The 20190-nt window shown below is 40.2% G+C and overlaps 1 protein-coding gene across 1 annotated transcript in view; it reads right to left on the bottom strand.

Annotated features, from left to right (window-relative positions):
- The window catches only part of LOC139391910 (probable acyl-CoA dehydrogenase 6), a 28703-nt gene extending 18172 nt beyond the window's left edge, over positions 1-10531 (bottom strand). The window contains exons 1-2 of the mRNA XM_071139523.1: positions 10471-10531; positions 6211-6310 (exon numbers count right to left, since the gene is read on the bottom strand). Of these exons, the coding sequence (XP_070995624.1) occupies positions 6211-6310; positions 10471-10531 (161 nt within the window). The remainder of the gene's footprint in view (positions 1-6210; positions 6311-10470) is intronic.
- Positions 10532-20190: the final 9659 nt, after the last annotated feature.

Genomic DNA, 20190 nt, shown 5'->3' on the forward strand with positions numbered 1-20190 from the left:
CACCAATACTACATTTCCCACAATGCAAAGGTGACGCACCGAGCAGTAGGCTGCTTCATTTCAATATTTATTGGCACAGCAGTCGTCAGCATCACAGTAAAATTAACTTTCAGATACCCATCAAAAATGGCAAAACGGAAGGTGGATACTGAGAACCGGGGGTTTCAAACAAGGTGGGAGTCGGAGTATATGTTCACGAAGGTAGCTGGAAAACCTGTGTGTCTTCTGTGTGGAGAAAGTGTGGCGGTACTGAAAGAGTATAATCTGAGACGACATTATGAAACGAAACACGCGGACAAAAACAAGAATATGGACATGGAACAAAGGCTACAAAAGGCAGAGGAATTAAAACGAGGCCTCAAATCTCGACAGGCTCTGTTCAAAAAAGCCAAATCACAAGGCCAGGCTGCTGTCAAGGCCAGTTTTATTTTGGCAGAAGAGATCGCTAAATCAGCCCGGCCATTTACGGAGGGGGATTTCATCAAAAACTGCATGATTAAAGTTTGTGACGAAGTTTGCCCAGAAAAAAGGCAACTCTTTTTAAATGTGAGTCTGAGCAGAAACACCATTGCCGAGAGAGTAGACCAGTTGTCCATCAATCTAAAAGAGCAGCTTGTGAAAAAGGGAAAAGATTTTATTGCATATTCCTTGGCTGTGGATGAGAGCACCGACATTTCTGACATTGCCCAGTTGTCAATTTTCATCCGCGGAGTGGACTCCAACCTAAGCGTGACAGAGGAGTTTTGGGCTTTACGTCCTATGCATGGCACAACTACGGGGCATGATTTGTATGAAGAGGTGTCAAGATGTGTAAATGAGATGGAGCTGCCTTGGGAAAAACTCGTGGGTTTGACAACCGACGGAGCACCTGCGATGTGTGGACACAGGAGCGGACTGGTGGCGAAGATACGGGAAAAGATGCAAGAGGAAAACGCGACAGGTGAGCTGACAGCTTATCATTGTATCATACACCAGGAAGCGTTGTGCGGTAAAGCCTTGAAAATGGAGCATGTAATGAGCATCATCACGCGCACAGTTAACTTTATCAGAGCCAAAGGTTTGAATCACCGCCAGTTCAAGGCATTTCTGACGGAGTTAGAAACGGAGCATGGTGATTTGCCTTATCACACAGAGGTGCGATGGCTAAGCCAGGGAAAGGTGCTTCAAAGATGTTTCGAGCTTCGTGAGGAGATTTGTCTGTTCTTGGACAGCAAAGGGAAAGACACAACACAACTCCGAGACGAAATGTTTCTGTGTGAAATGGCTTTTCTGTGTGACATTACGAGTCATCTGAATGCAATAAACTTGCAGCTGCAGGGTCGGGATCGTGTCATCTCTGATATGTACAGTACAGTGAAGGCATTTAAAACCAAACTGACTCTGTGGGAGACGCAGATGCGGAAAGAAAATTTGAGCCACTTTCCCAGCTGCCAGACCATGAAAGAGAAGCTCTCTACCAGTGCGTTCCCGAGCACACAGTTGGCTGATAAAATAGGTATGCTTGCCGCTGACTTTCGACGCCGATTTGCTGACTTTGAAGCACAAAAAAGCAGGTTGGAACTGCTCGGTAACCCATTTGCTGTTGACGTGGAAAGCTCACCACCAAACCTCCAAATGGAGTTGATTGACCTCCAATGCAATGATGCACTGAGGGCAAAATATGCGGCAGTGGGTGCTGCGGAGTTCGCCCGTTTCCTCCCCGGCACAATGCCCCAGCTGCGCATCCAGGCTGCTCAAACGTTGTCTATGTTTGGCAGCACATACCTGTGTGAACAACTGTTTTCTTTGATGAACCTGAACAAAACATCACACAGAAGTCGACTTACTGCTGAACACCTCCACTCAATTCTGAGGATTTCTTCAGCTCAGAGCCTTACCCCGAACATTGATGAACTTGTGGAAAAGATGGGACACCACCAAGTATCACCCTCAACCTCAAACAAGTGAACATTACTGTGCAATCACATATTTAGAGTTTTTACTCAGTTCAAGTTTAAAAGTTAAAATTTAATATTTGTTTTCACTGCATGTTACTTCTCCTTAAACAAAGTGTTGTTTTTGATTAATAGATTTTTGCACTTTATTTTTTTGTATTTCAATCCAATTATATTTTAAAAATATTTCAGTTGAGTGGATGATAGAAAATTGCTATTATTGTTTTTTCTTTGAAGTAAATTTAGCCCACTTTTGCTAAAATAGAAAATATAGTCTACTGATGGTGCCTTGAATACCGGTTTCTTTCATTTAATGTTCATGTTATGGGGATATTTATATAAAGGAAATTTGTCTTTTGTGTCTGTTGAAAATTAAAGATTACTGACAGAGCCATAAGAAAATATTGCTTTATTTATCTGATCATATTGTAATATATTTGTTAGGTTTTCAGTAGGTTCAATTAGGTTCACTAGACTATATGCGTCATTTAAAAATTTTTCAATGAACATTCGAACAGTCCGGCCCTGGTCTTGTAGCTGATTTTTTTATTTGGCCCTCCGTCCATTTGACTTTGACACCCCTGCTCTACACTATACATTGCTTGTTTTGTCACATAAACGGAAATTAGGCAAACTATTCTAATTTTAGCAACCAGGAAATGGCAGAGCGATGTCTGCATATTGCACCTTTAATAACACAGTGTTAAACCATCTAACTGTCAGTTATCTCGCAGAGGGAACTCCACACCGCCCCCTTTCTTTTCTCTTCAATATCTGTTACCACAGCTTGAAATGAGTGGGCACTTTCCACACAAGACAGAGAGCGCTGAAGGCCAACTAGCAATCTTTTAAATGTTCAGTAAAGTTAATCTATGTTAATGCACCCATTTTATGTTTCAATAGAGAATTTCTCTGCAGTTCTGATCTCATGCCCATATATTTGTCAAGCTATCTGAACAAAATGCTTTAATGTAAAAAGAGAAAAACAATATCAAATTGGCCAATTTACATGAATCAACTAGCTCTAATCTGCCAAATGGAACCAGACAGTAATTCAATGGGAAAATGACAACAGTCTGACACCTCTGTCAGATTTCATAACATCACAAACCCCCAACAAAACATCAGACGCGAGAAAAAAAGACATAAACAGACACTAATGATGACGAATAACTACAAGAACATATTGACACCAGATAGTTTTATCCTCTCCTCTCCAGCCAGAATGGTCAGATTCACCTGCCAAATGTCTTTCATAATGTTGCAGCCAGGGGAAAGCTGTTTGGAGATAAATGTGTGACAGGCCTGGAACCCCGTTGAGGATAATATTGACAGTTGGAAATGCAGAAGGTTCGACAGAGTTTTAGCAAAATAGCTGGGCGTGGTAGTGGAGCAACGGAAAGCAAACAATGTCAGCCGTAGATATCCCTTACATGTGTGTCGTGACAGGAAGGGATTCCACTATAGCACAACAATGACCCACTTACAACAAACAACAACTTTGAAGGTATACATAAGGTCTACATAACTGCATTATAAAGCCCCTCTTCAGCAAAATGAGCAGTAATAATGTTAGAGTGGCGTTACAGAGATCCAACCGTTTAATTGGCAGCGACTCCAGAGTGTTCCCATGACTTCCAATGAGAATGCTATAGTACGTAAATTAGAATCCCAAAAAGTAAGTGTGCTCAAAATCACTTCATTTAGGATAAGAATAACAAGTTAACGGTAGAGTATGTGTAATATTATTATATTATTACTAAGTGGCTGAGAGAGAGAGTAGAGAGCACTGAGGAGGCTAAAGTCAGGGTAACATAACATTGGACCATCATAACAGAACTATCAGAAAAATTCTGGTCAGTGGAAAACCCAGCCGTGTTGCCAAGCCTCGTCAGTCTGGTCAGAGACGGGCCAATGTCAGAGGCTGAATTTTGGATCCCACTGTCCTGTCTGAGGGTGGAATAACATCACGAACGAACGCACACACGCACGCACGCACGCACACACACACACACACACACACACACACACACACACACACACACACACACACACACACACACACACACACACACACAGGGAGGGAGGGAGGGAGGGAGGGAGGGAGGGAGGGAGGGAGGGAGGGAGGGAGGGAGGGAGGGAGGGAGAGGTCATCCATGCTATGCTCCCCGTTGACTGTGCAACACTTCCTGTTCTGGTTCTAGTGTTTCACTGTTATCCCGCCTTTCCTTATGTCCTTATGGAAGAAAATGTATCTTATGAAATGTGAAGGTTGGCTTTGTGCTTCCAAACTTGGATATAATTTGTAAAAACTAGAGTGGGCCGTGCCCGCTGGATAGATTAGTAGTGGAAATGTGATTGTTTCATACGTTGATACTATCTGCCAAGGTTTTGTTTTGTACTGTATTACAGCTTCAAGAGATGTTCCAAGAAATGAAAAGCTTTGAAATAGTTGGAGCTACTCTAAGGTCGGAGCTTGCCAGCTTGGTATTGCCTTTGAGCCCTAGAACTCTCATTCCATTGGGTGACTCCCAGAGTAGTAACACTCCACATTCTCACCACAGTCATGTTTGCATTCCAAATGACTCCTGCAATCCACGTCCCTCATGGTTCTCAGCTAAGTCTTTGCCGTCATCTGAAGATAAGGATGTGTCATCTGTATTTGACATTTTAAATCCCTCAGTGGCTATCTTTCTGTGATAACCATTCCCAGTCTACCTGGTATTTCTCCATCCCAGCAGTGCAGGGCTAAGCCTCCTAGTCCGTGCTAAGCCTCCTAGTCCTAGTCCATTCCAATCAATCTAACCAGACTCATAACAGCACACTTTGAGAGCTTAGCGCTTTAATACATGTTTTAGCATAGAGAAGCTTTATATTGGGGACAGACCTGATCTCTATTGTACAGGCATTCAGGGTAACACAGAAGGTACTACTATCTATTTAGAGTTAGAGTAGATCAGGCGATACATACCAGACAAATGTCTGGAGGCACATTTCGGGAGACCAACATTTTACAATTTAGTATTCTGAGGAAAACTACAGAGATAAAACTGACAAAACACGTAGGCTACAGTGTTTTGGCATTCTTACCTTTTAAATAATCTAAAATTTAAAATATATTTTGATTTGTTAAAACGCTTTTTTGGTTACTACATGATTCCATATGTGTTATTTCATAGTTTTGATGTCTTCACTATTATTCTACAATGTAGAAAATAGTCTAAATAAAGAGAAAGCCTTGAATGAGTAGGTGTGTCAACATTTTTGACTGGTACTGTATAGCTACAATAATAGCACAAATAGGCCTAACAGTGGTATCGCTTATCCCTATTAGTGCCACATTTGGGCTATTAGCAATATGTGTCTCATCTCATCAGTGTCTCTTACAGTGTAGGCTAAACCACAAAGGGGATATATAATATACCATCTGGTAATATAGTGTGTCTCGGACAGCCTTCCTAGTCCCCATTCTTTCTAATCCAGCTGTTAATGCTGAAGGGCTTTGTAGTCAATACTCTCCTCTGACCTAGCTAGATTTATGAGCCAATTTCCCCGCAGGGCCCACGACCTATGACACCCACTCCACTGCATTACTCTCTTTGTTAAAGAAGTAGATAGACTTCAAAATCAATGTTTGTTAGATGTTTTGACATCTAGTGCGACTAATGCCGAGATGAGTTCTCGTTTCTATTAATTTGGTGTATTATATACTGTATTTGGATTGAGATTGGTTTGTGGTGAGACTTGAACCAATCTCGCCCACTTATGAGGTCTGAAAACATCTGGCAAAACTACATCTTGGAATGAATCATCACTTTAAATCCCCAAACTTCTAATACGTATCATATACACTGAACAAAATTATAAACGCAAAATCCCAGAAAAGTTCCATTTGCACAAAAAGCTTATTTCTCTCAAATGTTATGCACAAATTTGTTTACATCCCTGTTAGTTAGCATTTTTCCTTTGCCAAAATAAGCCACCCCCCTGACAGGTGTGGCATATCAAGAAGCTGATTAATCAGCATGATCATTAAACAGTTGCTCCTTGTGCTGGGAACAATAAAAGGCCACTCTAAAATGCGCAGTTTTGTCACACAACACAATGCCACAGATGTTTCAAGTTTTGAGGGAGCGTGCAATTGGCATGCTGACTGCAGGAATGTCCACCAGAGCTGTTGCCAGAGAATTTAATGTTAATTTCTCTACCATAAGCTGCCTCCAATGTCGTTTTAGAGAATTTGGCAGTACGTCCAACCGTCCTCACAACCGCAGACCACATGTAACCACGCCAGTCCAGGACCTCCACATCCGGCTTCTTCACCTGCGGGATCTTCTGAGAGATTGGGTGGTTGGGTGCTGAGGATACATTTCTGTCTGTAATAAAGCCAATTTGTGGGGAAAAACAAACTCATTCTGATTGGCTGGGCGTGGCTCCCCAGTGGGTGGGCCTGGCTGCCAAGTGGGTGGGCCTATGCCCTCCAAGGCCCACCCATAGCCGCATCCCTGCCCAGTCATTTAATATCCATAGATTTGGGCCTAATGAATGTATTTTAATTTACTGATTTCCTTATGTGAACTGTAACTCAGTATCTTTGAAACTAAAATCTTTGAAATGGTTGCTTATTGCGTTTATATTTGTGTTCAGTATGCATACAAATTTGAATCAAAGTTGTCCCAACAGTCTCATCTTTTTTTCTCAGTGACACTGCAGGCGGTAGAGGACAGCATCTGGAATGGAGATGCGACTGACAGCTGTTGTGGGATGTGACTACACACATTCACAGTTGGAAAATATATACACTATATATATACCACAATATGGCAGTTTCTCACTTCCACATATTCATTGGAGTGGGCCAAAGCCAGAATTACATGCTAAGCACTCCTTAAAGCTGTAATGTGTACATTTTTGGGTGACCTGACCAAATTCACATAGAAATGGGAGATGTAGATCTGTTCTATGTGTGTTATTTCTATTTTTCCTTTGGTGTCTTTTACTTTTGATTTTGTGCACCTGCTTCAAACAGCTGAAAATATTTTGGGTTATGGAAAATATATTTCACAGCGGTTTAGATGGTACAATGACTCTATACTTGCTTGTTTTGTCACATAAACTGAAATTAGGCGAACTATTACATTTTTTTGAAAATGTGGGAAATAGCAGAGCGATCTCTGCATAGTGCACCTTTAACTTTTCTTATGAAAATGAAGAGTAATCTTTGGCCTATTTCATCTTGAGTCTGGTATGGAATTAAATAATTACTAAACTTAATTTTCTCACGCTAGACCTTGAGAGCTTCTTTTGTTGACTTCTGATGAAGAGCAGTGCATAGTTTGACACATCGGACACTCAGGGTTCTATGAGGAACCCATTATCGCTTGCTACTGCTCTATCTATCTAGACCCTTTCACGGGGAATGATGCTTCACCATACAGAAGCACAATAGACTTCCGTTGCTCCTTGTCTCACTCCGATTCAGGTGATTGTTCATGAAAACACTAAATTAATTAAACCATCTACGTAGTCTGAAATGACTCATCCTCTTCTCTTCAAAGGGAAGTGCATTTAACTGACAACATTTTTTAAGGAACGAGACGGTGAAATAGGTTAAGCATAATTTTCCATAAATTAATCAGAATCAGGCAAAGAAATATCTCAGAACTCAGAAAAAGTTTAATGAGTAATTACAGGAGAAGAGGAAATAATTTGGAGAAAAAAGGGAAGTGTGTAGTTTGTACCAACTGGTTTGTTGACACCCAAAAACCCGGCTTTTCCAAGGAGTTTGAAGACTTGGTGGGCAATGCTACCCATTGGTCCACATAGGGGTTGATCTCCTGGTCGATGATTTATGACACCGACAAGGTAAGAGGGAAAGGTGACATACAGTACACATGGACATGGAATTGTGCAACATTTCCCCATTATAATTTTCAAAATTATTCAAGCTCTGTCATTGGTTGTTGATCATTGCTAGGTAACCATTTTCAGGTCTTGCCATAGATTTTCATGTAGATTTAAGTAAAAACTGTAACTTGGCAACGCAGGAACATTCACTTTCTTCTTGGTAAGCAACTCCAGTGTAGATTTTACCTTATGTTTTAGGTTATTGTCCTGCTGAAGGTGAATTCATCTCCCAGTGTCTGGTGGAAAGCAGACTGAACCAGGTTTCCTCTAGGATTTTCACTGTGCTTAGCTCCATTCCGTTTCTTTTTCATAATGAAAAACTCTCCAGTCCTTAATGATTACAAGCATACCCATAACATGATGCAGCCACCACTATGCTTGAAAATATGGAGAGTTGTACTCAGTAATGTGATCTATTGGATTTGCCCCAAACATAACACTTTGTATTCAGGACAAAAATTGAATTGCTTTGCTAAATTTTTTTGCCGTATTACTTTAGTGCCCTGTTGCAAACAAGATGCATGTTTTGGAATATTTGTATTTGGTACAGGCTTCCTTCTTTTCACTCTGTCATTTAGGTTACTATTGTGGAGTAGCTACAATGTTGTTGATCCATCCCCAGTTTTCTCCTATCACAGCCATTAAACTCTGTAACTGTTTTGTGTGTGCTACTCCCCACATATTTATTACAGTCAGGTGAATAAAAGACCATTCAAAATATGAATAGGCTTTTTCTCCACTGTCAACAAGTCTTTATGAAATATTGCAGTTTCACAAGACTGAACACTCCCGTTCTTGTGCAGTATATAGGGAATATGGTGCTACTTGGGATGTAACCCAGGAACAATTTTGATTTGTTCTTCCAAATAGTCTTCAGCTGGAAAATCACTTAAAAAGATACTATCAATGTCCCACATTTCTCTGGTAACTCAACAGCTTCTTAGGGGAAGATGATTTGCCTACATGCTAAGATGCTGACCTCATTGGCAATGACAAACAACATGATGAGATGGATGGTGTTCTTTCTCCAAGGTGCATAAAGTACAGTACAAAAACAAGAGATTTGAGCCTTAAAGTATAACTATTATAAGCTTTAAGTGTTGATCCTATCTGCATTTAATTTACAATGCGTGATTGGTTTCAACAAGCCACCTGAAACTCAGGTTGAAAATGGACGTTTTGCTTCGTCTAGATCCTCATACGTCCTCATACAAATGGGTGTCCATTTGGGGGGAAAGGTTCTAAACAATGAATACTACCTTCGCAAAATAGCTCGAGGTTACACAATTACCTGTGCTTCCTCCTAATTCTATTACAGTAGTTAGTATAGAGAACACATTGTTTAAATGCACTGTCACTTTTAATGTCCAAAAGAGTCAACAGACCCTTGACAAACCCGTCTATCAATATGCTTTCAAGCATTGCTGTGTGGTAGAGAAAATTAAAAGCAATTAAAACCACCATAATTATGAAGTTAATGGGGGAAAATTACAAAATGTAGTCTAATGTAACTTCCTTCAGTGCATAAGCTACTGTCAGGTGTCATGAGTCACTCTTCATAATGGAGTTTGTAATACAATCTTAAAATTCAGTCTTATTCAATTTGATTAAGTTCATAATCAAAGGACAGCACAGGATCTGGCTTTCCGGGCATTTCAAGACAAATAAAAAACCTGTCAAGTAGTAAATGCACACCAAAAAGTTATTTTCAGATTTCCGAAAGATTGTGCAAGAAGAAATACTAGGGCCCTATAAAGACTGTTACATTTTTTGCCTGATTCCATTTAGTTTTTCCCCAAATACAACTTCCTCCATCTAGTTTTTCCCGGTTAAAAAAAATGCCCAATTTTTTCAGGTTTTTACTCTCTAAATCACACTTCTTTAATAGAAAAACAACTATGTTTGGATGTTCTAAGAACACAATAATGCTTCAAATATTGAAGTTTCACAAGACTGCAGATAGAGACAGGTTAAGTCTCTGACCATCTAACCTAGCTCCACCAAACCCAATCCAAATTCTTGTCATTCCGGACAAATAGAGCAACAATCATATAGTTTGAGAATTGCACGCCTATGTTTGCATCTAACAATGTTAGCCAAACATCAAATCTAATTTCCCAATGAAGTCACCCTAATACTAACTGTACCAGTTGGAGTATACCAGCTACATGGACATACAATACAGATATTTGTGCAGGCATTGAGTAGCATGAGATGAAAGCGGTTCACAACATTAGTCCCTCCAAATAGAGCGACAATAATATATTTGCATCATGAATTAAGACTTTTCTTAGGGAGTGAAGGGATGAGGAGTGGAACACTCCTGTTCTTGAGAAATGGGAGCTCCAACAGAGCCTTGGTACCACGGATCCCTCCCAAATGGCACCCTATTCCCTACATAGTGCACTATTCTTGACTAGGTCCCATAGGGCTCTGGTCAATTTGATTTGTTCTTCCAAATCGTCTTCAGCTAGAAAATCACTTTTTACTCTCTAAATCACACTTCTTTAATAGAAAAACAACTATGTTTGGACATTCTAAGAACACAATAATGCTTAAATCACATCAGGAGACCACTTTTGAGGTCTGAGAAAAATATGATAAATGTAGATTTTTGGGTGTAGTTTACCACTCAGACCTGGGCAGTTCCAGTCCTCGGGGGCCTGATTGGTGTCACACTTTTCCCCCATCCCTAGCAAACACAGCTTATTTTAAATAATTGCATTTTTAACTGAAGATCATGATTAGTTCATTATTGGAGGCAGGTGTGTTAGCTGGGGCAAAAGTGTGACACCAATCAAGCCCCCTAGAGTTGTCCAGGCCTGCTAATTGAAGCACACACCTACTGTAGCAAGAGGCTGTTGTTTAGCTGTGTTTTTGTAGCGCACATGTGATGTCAGACTTTACAAAACAAAGAATTTGCAAAACAAATAATTTGCAAAACAAATTACATCCTGAAGTTTGTAGTTAACATTTAAAGGTGCACTATGCAGAAATCGCTCTGCCATTTCCTGGTTACTAAAATTATAATAGTTAGCCTAATTACAGTTTATGTGACAAAACAAGCAAGTATAGTTTAGAGATTCATTGTACCTTCTGAACCTTTGTGACATATATTTTCCATAAACCAAAATATTATATTTTCAGCTGTTTGAAGCTGGTGTACAAAACCAAAAGTAAAAGATGCAAAAACTAAACTTGAGAATGAGAAGCATAGAAATAGCACACATTGACCAGATCTACCACTTCTTAGACTTGCTTTCAATGAGAATGACAGATCTATAACTCACATTTCCAGGTGAATTTGGTCAGGTCGCCCAAAATGAGACATATTGCAGCTTTAATTGAGAATGTTTTTGAGGAAGCCTTTCCATCTACCAGAAGACTGTTTTCATTAGCTAGCATAATCGCTAACAGCTACACAAAGTGGTAGATGCGTGCACCGCACACACATGGACAGGGACATTCTCATTGCCTCTTAAGAAAGTTGCAGAAAATACGAATCCCATTCTGTTCATATACGATAAATTTGGGCAAATTAATTAATTTGAAATACATTTACTTGATTCCCTAGTATGCTCAATACATTTTTGAATATTGTTGAATTCCGTTTTAATGTCTGAATTCCGTGATTCCGTCCAAGTTCTGCACACCACATATTTTATAAGACCATAGGATTTGAACTCTTCTTATTTTCCAACATAGACAGTAACGGCTCCTCTACCAGCCAAAAAAACAAATGTGTATAACCTACGAGAACAGGACAACCAGATTTACACATTTTCTTTCTGGACTTCAGAACAATAACACTAAACACATTCCACTCACTTCAGAGGACTGCATGAGTTATAAACCTGTCAGATATAAAACACAGCATAGGCTAATCAAAATCACAAACAGCAGCTATGAGCAGAGTACTGGTCCCCCTCTTCCTCTGCAATAAATGCTTCATTTCCCAAAGTTCAAATCCTCAGGAAGGCAAATGGGAGGATCTGCTAGGTCTTGGAAAGGGAAATGTTTATCTTTACTGGGACCCTAAATCATATACAGTGAATTCGGAAAGTATTCAGACCCCTTGACTTTTTCCACATTTTGTTACGTTACAGCTTTATTCTAAAATTGATTAAATAGTTGTTTTTTTCTCATCAATCTACACACAATACCCCAGATTGAAAAAAAATGAAATATCACATTTAAATAAGTATTTAGACCCTTTACTCAGTACTTTGTTGAAGCACATGTGGCAGTGATTACAGCCTTGAGTCTTCTTGGGTATGACTCTATAAGCTTGGCACACCTGTATTTGGGGATTTTCTTCCATTCTTCTCTGCAGATCCTCTCAAGCTCTGTCAGGTTGGATGGGGAGCGTTGCTGCACAGCTATTTTCTGGTCTACCCAGAGGTGTTCGATCAGGTTCAAATCTGGGCTCTGGCTGGGTCACTCAAGGACATTCAGAGACTTGTCCAGAAGCCACTCCTGCATTGTCTTGGCTGTGTGCTTAGGGTCGTTGTCCTGTTGGAAGGTGAACCTTCGCCCCAGTCTGTGGTCCTGAGCGCTCTGGAGCAGGTTTTCATTGAGGATCTCTCTGTACTTTGCTCTGCTCATCTTTCCCTTGATCCTGACTAGTCTTCCAGTCCCTGCCGCTGAAAAATATCTACACAGCATGCTGCCACCACCATGCTTCACCGTAGGGATGGTGCCAGGTTTCCTCCAGACGTGACGCTTGGCATTCAGGCCTAAGAGTTCAATCTTGGGTTCATCAGACCAGAGAATCTTGTTTCTCATGGTCTGAGAGTCTTTAAGTGCATTTTGGCAAACTCCAAGTGGGCTGTCATGTGCCTTTTACTGAGGAGTGGCCTCCATCTGACCACATAAAGGTCTAATTGGTGGAGTGCTGCAGAGATGGTTGTCCTTCTGGAAGGTTCTCCCATATTCACAGAGGAACTCTGGAGCTCTGTCAGAGTGACCATTGGGTTCTTGGACACCTCCCTGACCAAGCCCCTTCTCCCCCGATTGCTCAGTTTGGCTGGGCGGCCCGCTCTAGGAAGAGTCTTGGTGGTTCCAAGCTTCTTCCATTTAAGAATGATGGAGGCGGGCCTCCTGAGTGGCGCAGTGGATTAAGGCACTGCATCGCAGTGTTGGCTGTGCCACTAGAGAGGCCGCTGTGTTTTTGGGGACCTTCAAAGCTGCAGAACTTTTTTGGTACCCTTCCCCAGATTTGGGTTTCAACACAATCCTGTCTCTGAGCTCTATGGACAATTCCTTCGACCTCATGGCTTGGTTTTTTCTATGACATGCACTGTCAAATGTGGGGCCTTATATAGACAGGTGTGCCTTTCCAGATCATGTCCAATCAATTGAATTTACCACAGATGGACTCCAATCAAATCTCAAGGATGATCAATGGAAACAGGATGCACCTGAGCTCAATTTCGAGTCTCAAAGCAAAGGGTCTGAAAACTTACGTAAATAAGGTTTTTATGTTTTTTCTAAAAACCTGTTTTTGCTTTGTCATTATGGTGCATTGTGTGTAAATTGTTGAGGCACATTTTTTATTTAATCTATTTTAGAAAAAGGCTTTAACGTAACAAAATAGGGAAAAAGTCAAGGGGTCAGAATACTTTCTCAATGCACTGTACAAAGGTTATTGTTAACTTGTAGTGTTGCATACCAGAACAATTTCACACCGCAGAGCTGTGAATTGTGAGTCGGGGTCAAGAGCACTGTCAAGAACACTACTTTCCCCTGACATGGTTGTGTTTCACACCTAGCTGTAACATCTGAGCAATTTCACAGTAACAGAATGAAGTTGAGACTCAGAATGTTCACTTTAAAATGTATGTCAAACAAAAACCAATGATTGAAAATTAAAACAAACCTTACAACTCTATGCACAAGGACTACTTCTAAAAATGTCCACTTTGGTACCAGAATGACAGCACAAACAGCACTAACACGAAACCCAAACCGGCTGTGCACGTGCGCCATCGTGAGCTATCGTGCATACATTTATTTTGTCCCCCTACACCAAATGCGAAATGCACAAGGTCCTCTACTCCAATTAATCCACACATCTACGACAATTAATTCATACATAAAACGGCCAACCGAATCGTTTCTAGTCATCTCTCCTCCTTCCAGGCTTTTTCATCTTTGAACTTATATGGTGATCGGCATCTAAACTTTCATAGTATTACCATGACGACTGGCAAAACAGTTTGTCTTTCAATCACCCACGTGGGCATAACCCATGAGAAGATGACACGTGGGTACCTGCTTCTATAAACCAATGAGGAGATGGGAGAGGCAGGACTTTCAGTGCGATCTGCGTCAGAAATAGAAAGGAGTTCTATTTTAGCCCTTGGCATCGCAGACGCTCGTTGGCGCATGCGAGCAGTGTGGGTGCAATAATTGAATAACATGGATTTCAAAATTTATTTTGCGATGCTCGCGCACGCGACTTGTCCGGTCTGGTAGCATGTTAGCATCGCAGACCGTCATTATTTTACCAAATTTTGCATCTGCACTGTTCTTCAAGTCAATGTATTTTTGTCAAATCTTCTGTGGACATTGTTCAAAGTAGTCCTTGTGCATAGAGCTGTATGGTTTGTTTAACTTTGCAATAATTGTTTTTTGTTTGACATACATTTTAATGTGAAAGTGGAATTGCCTATCACTTGAGGAAGAAGTAAGCAGAAGAAGTATACTACAGTTCAACATTTTGATTAAACGGAATTTCCCCCAAAATCTTGATATGTCAAACAAATATAACATAGGCTAGGTATGATTGAGCTGAGGTTTTGGAATTGAGTAAACTCAGAAGTTCTACTTTACTCTAAAATGAAGTGAGGTTAGAACATTCTGGTGGGATAGGTCTGAATCACTCTGATTGGATATGCAATGTGATTATGACATTGTAGTCACTCAACAATTTCTCGTAACCCTTTTGTGTGCCATTACCAAGTTTACAATGCACGGAACCTTAAACTGTATTCTTTTAATAAACGGAAGTTCCTATATTCCCCACTGGTGTGTTGTATTCATATTGTTCCTCATTTCCTTTTTGCTTTAATATCCTTCCTATTCTTTCGCATGTCTGTTTATTTTCAACCTCCCTGCATCCTTTGGGGTTTGAGTCACACAAAAAATGTATTCCATTTACCGCTCAGTCTTTGTTTGTTTCTTTTTATAGGGTCTCTGTTTGTAGTTTGAGATTGTTGCCCCCGGTGACTGTCTAGTCTAGCAATATGTAGCCTTGAAGAGCTGCAGGTAGCCTACTGTAGGGTTTAGCTTATGCCTTGCTCCAACTAGGTACAGTATCCCACACCTGCCTCGTCATTTAAAGAGTCACAAATGATAAACATGAATGATTGGCAGGATTCCACTTACTGGTCTCTCAGGTCTAAAGCTAAAAGTGTGGGCTCTATAACCAGAGAAGCAGAGGTGAAGCGAGAGGGTCTGCCCAAAATCTGTTCACAAAAATAGGACCACGAAGTGGAGGTCAATGTGTGTTTAATTTTGTTAACAAAAAATGTAATTGCTAATATGCTATGTCAGGCTTATTTGATCGAATAGAACATGATGCTTATTCGATCGAATAGAACATGATGCTTATTTGATCTAATTGAAGTTTCCTAATGGTTGGGCTCTCTTCTCCTCCCGCCTGCCCTCCATCTTTGAGGACATGTATTTCCATTGTTAGAGCGGTCACTCGACTATCTTGTCAATAATAGATCATCTTTGCTATAACTAAAACACCTCAGTACCTGTGGCACTCCAGGACCAGGGTTGCTTACAATAAGCCTGATTAATATGAAGAGCATTTTTATCAAGCAGATTATTGCTATACTGTTTTCTCTTTCTCAGGGAGTAAATTACAGGTAATTTGCTAGTTGTTCCTTAATTATGTGGGCAGTAACGACTGCATTAACAAAATATCTATATCAAATTGATGATGTAGAATGTTACCATCGTGCAAAGGTATCACTTCAAGTTCAAGACAGACATCACGTGACAGCCAGTAGATATTTTTTTCTCCCACAAGGCTGTAGCAAAACAATGTGAGGCTTTTGCAGTTCTGTTAAGGTCGACAAGCTTGTAATATTGGGAAATATTGTCGTAGGGCATAACTGGAACGTTATTCATACAATACGAATAGAACCTGACTCGTTTCTATCAACATAAAAAAAAACTGTTTATGGACAGCTCGAGCTCAATTAGCCTTTATGCTAGTGACCTTTCATCTACTTTCACGTTATGTAGTGTTACTATCATTTGCGAGTTATATCACCAATATTCATATCCACGAAAGCTGTATTAGTTCACTTTCTTTGTGAGATTTAATCATGATTTATCTATTCTGTTTCTGTGTTTCATTGTTGTCATGCTATGCTCTGATAGCTAGTTAGGATAGCACTCGTTCATAGCTTTTGAGAGACACCTTTCGTGCTAAATATTCTAGTCTATAGTCTTTAAATGATCAGCCGTTGTCTGTGAACCACTGGCAGCTTTGGATTTAGATGACACATTTCCAATCAGCTTTCTTGTACTGCTAATCAAGGTTAATTTGTAGAAATGACGGCCACCTGCCAAGTTCAGTCGCAGAGCTCCGTCAATCAGCCATTTCTGTACAAGTGACAGTTGTGTGTGCGTCTAGGATTCGCTCATGCGCAATGGTCATGTCAGGTATCATTGCAGTTGGCATAGGTCATGACAGGCAAAGTATCAAGGCGTAGTGTACCAAAGGTGAACTTTATAATGGCAGGTGGTGACTAAAACATACTTGCTGCTTATTTTCCCTTTGACATTTTTCCATTGAAAAAGCACTTGAAAAAACAAACAATGGATAAGTTTGAATGTTTGCTTTAGCGTTATCTGTGCTACAAGCTGTCTGTCTCAGTACCATCATTCAATAATTCACATTAGCCTATCCCTTTACAACATACAGTACCAGTGAAAAGTGTGGACACACCTACTCATTACAGGATTTTTCTTTATCTTTACTATTTTCTACATTGTAGAATAATAGTGATGCCATTAAAACTCTGAAATAACACATGGAATCATGTAGTAACCAAAAAAGATTATTCAAAGTAGCCACCCTTTGCCTTGATGACAACTTTGCACACTCTTGGAATTCTCTCAACCAGCTTCATGAGGTAGTTACCTGGAATGCATTTCAATTAACAGTGCCTTGTTTAAAGTTCATTTGTGGCATTTCTTTCCTTAATGAGTTTGAGACAATCAGTTGTGTTGTGACAAGGTAGGGTTGGTACACTGAAGATAGCCCTATTTGGTAACAGACCAGGTCCATATTCTGGCAAGAACAGCTCAAATAAGCAAAGAGAAACAACAGTCCATCATTGCTTTATGACATGAAGCTCAGTAAATCCGTAATATTTCAAGAACTTTTAAAGTTTCTTCAAGTGCAGTCGCAAAAACCATCAAGCGCTATGATGAAACTGGCTCTCATGAGGACCGCCACAGGAAAGGAAGACCCAGAGCTACCTCTTCTGCAGAGGATACGCTCATTAGAGTTACCAGCCTCAGAAATTGCAGCCCAAATAAATGCTTCACAGAGTTTAAGTAACAGACACATCTCAACATCAACTGTTCAGAGGAGACTGAATCAGGCCTTCATGCTTGAATTGCTGCAAAGGAACCACTACTAAAGGACACCAATAATAAGAAGAGACTTGCTTGGGCCAAGAAGCAATGGACATTAGATTAGTGGAAATCTGTCCTTTGGTCTGATGAGTCCAAATTTGAGATTTTTGGTTCCAACCACCGTGTCTTTGTGTGAGACACAGAGTAGGTAGGGATGAGCTCTGCCTGTGTGGTTCCCACTGTGAAGTATGGAGGAGGAGGTGTGATGATGTAGGAGTGCTTTACTGGTAACACTGTCTGTGATTTATTTAGAATTCAAGACACACTTAACCATCATGGCTACCACAGCATTCTGCAGCGATACGCCATCCCATCTGGTTTGCGCTTAGTTTGCGCATCATTTGTTTTTCAACAGAACAATGACCCAACACACCTCCAGGCTGTGTAAGGATTATTTGACCAAGAAGAAGAGTGATGGAGTGCTGCATCAGATGACCTGGCCTCCACAATCACCCAACCTCAACCCAATTGAGATGGTTTGGTAGGAGTTGGACTGCAGAGGGAAGGAAAAGCAGCCAACAAGTACTCAGCATTTGTGGGAACTCCTTCAAGACTGTTGGAAAAGCATTCCAGTTGAAGCTGGTTGAGAGAATGCCAAGCTACAATGTAGAAAATAGTCAAAATAAAGAAAAACCCTGTAATGAGTAGGTGTGTCCAAACTTTTGACTGGTAATGTATATCAGTTATAATATATGAGCTCAACAGCTATTTAGTCTTTGGAAACAGCCCAGGTGACTTGTAGTTGTAAAGAAGCTCATTTAATGACTTTGTTTTCATCTAATAACGAAACAGATGGTGCAAACTCAGAGACGTGGGAGACAAGCACTTTACTGACAAATAAACCATCCAACAAAGCTCTGACAATCATTGCCAAAAACTACTCTTATTTACTGCATCAATTCAGGGAGATTCATTTACATGGGTTCATGAGGTTTATATATATTCAGAAATTTAAATTCGTTTTTTTTGTTTCTTCTTGGTTGGCTAATGGTGATCCAGCAATGTTTCCTGGGTAGGGGGAATGTCCTTGGGCACTAGAGAGGGTCTAATCTGTTCTTCCTGTCCTCTTCAGCAGACAACACATCCACCTTTCAACTCCTTGAATGGGTTCTTGTCCTCTGCAATACCTTTTACCAGAGTGTCCTCTTCTACACCAGCCTGAACGGCCTCCATAAACTCTGTACAGCACTTAGACGTCTGTCGTACAAAATAATGGTCTACCGGTAACACACACAACTTTAATATCAAGAATGCCATTACAGTCTCATTTGATGACCAATCCAGATCTCTTATTGTTCCTACATAGATATTACTTTTACAACTGGAAAAATGATCAATTAAAGTAAGCTGGTCAAATTTACCAGCCATCTCTCAAGCTTGACTTCAATCTTCTTTTGGTCTCTTTCCATTTCAGCCTTATCCACGTCTGTCAACTCGTCCATATTTATCACCCCCGGCATTGTCTGTCAAAGAAAATAAATACATTGTTGCCGAAGGGAAGGTAAACATTATTCTTAAAGTAGAGCCACACTCACAAAACTATTTTAAAATGTGCCACGTAGAAGCTTGATAATCATAATTGCATACATTAGGTGGTACTTCATTAATTGTTTTGTTGATTGGGGTTGTGAATATTCATTGGTATATTATATTTTTAAAATAGTCCCAAATCCTACACTCAGATTATCCCTTCCCTATGATTGCTAGATTAATGAATTGAATAATATTAATTCATCAAACATATATTAATTCATAAAAGACAAGAAACAAAAGGACTTACCGCGTCTTACAAGGACCAGTCTTCCACCCCTGAAAACTGCCAGAGAAATCCCTCTCCCTCAATCCAGGTTATAAAGTCATCTGCATAAACATCCTAATATCTTAATCTGATTAAAACAATGCCCTTTATTCCAACACTGTATAATCATAGCAGAGGGCAAAGGGCCACTCTCCAAAGTACAGGTGTTAGGTTGGAAGTTGTGTTCTTGAGACGTCTAAAAATGCCATTGAGAGTGGAAGAATATCAATAACACGTAGATACGTACAATATTTTGCCTGTGGTTCTCTTCACTGTTCCAGTGCAGATATGGGTCAAGGGGAAGGACACGGCAGTTCATGTTAGCATGATAAGAAGGCTAATCTGTATTTACCTTCAACCTGTCATGATGAAGGATACATCATCATTAGGATCCTCTGCATTGTTGGAAAAGGACCTGAAAGTAAGCATTTCACTGTTAGTCTAAACCTGTTGTTTACGAAGCATGTGACAAATAAGATTTGATTTGATTTATGAATATGACAACTATAGCAGTTCTCCAGGAGATATAAGGGATTGATGAGCTTAAACTGAAATCATAGAGATACTGCAATAGCTGCATCCATGAGCTGTGTAGGCTAGTATAGTCTAAGTAACTATAAGTCACATTTTCTATGGCTTTGGGATGAAGCAAGGTAACGTGTTTTCAGTGGAGAGTGTAGATGTAGGAAAGAAACTGCAGCTGATGCATCCATGAGTTGGGTTCCTATGTATCTATTAGCCTACATGTTCTGTGCCTTTCAGATGTAGTAAGGTTTCATGTCAATGCAGAGAAAAGGTGCAGAGAGAAAAAGTGTGTGGGAGTATAGTGGTCACTGGTCAGACATGATCCTGTCAAGGGAGAAAGAGTATTGTGCCATGTTGAGA

This window comes from Oncorhynchus clarkii, chromosome 32 (assembly GCF_045791955.1).
Source record: "Oncorhynchus clarkii lewisi isolate Uvic-CL-2024 chromosome 32, UVic_Ocla_1.0, whole genome shotgun sequence".
Classification (NCBI taxonomy): Eukaryota; Metazoa; Chordata; class Actinopteri; order Salmoniformes; family Salmonidae; genus Oncorhynchus; species Oncorhynchus clarkii.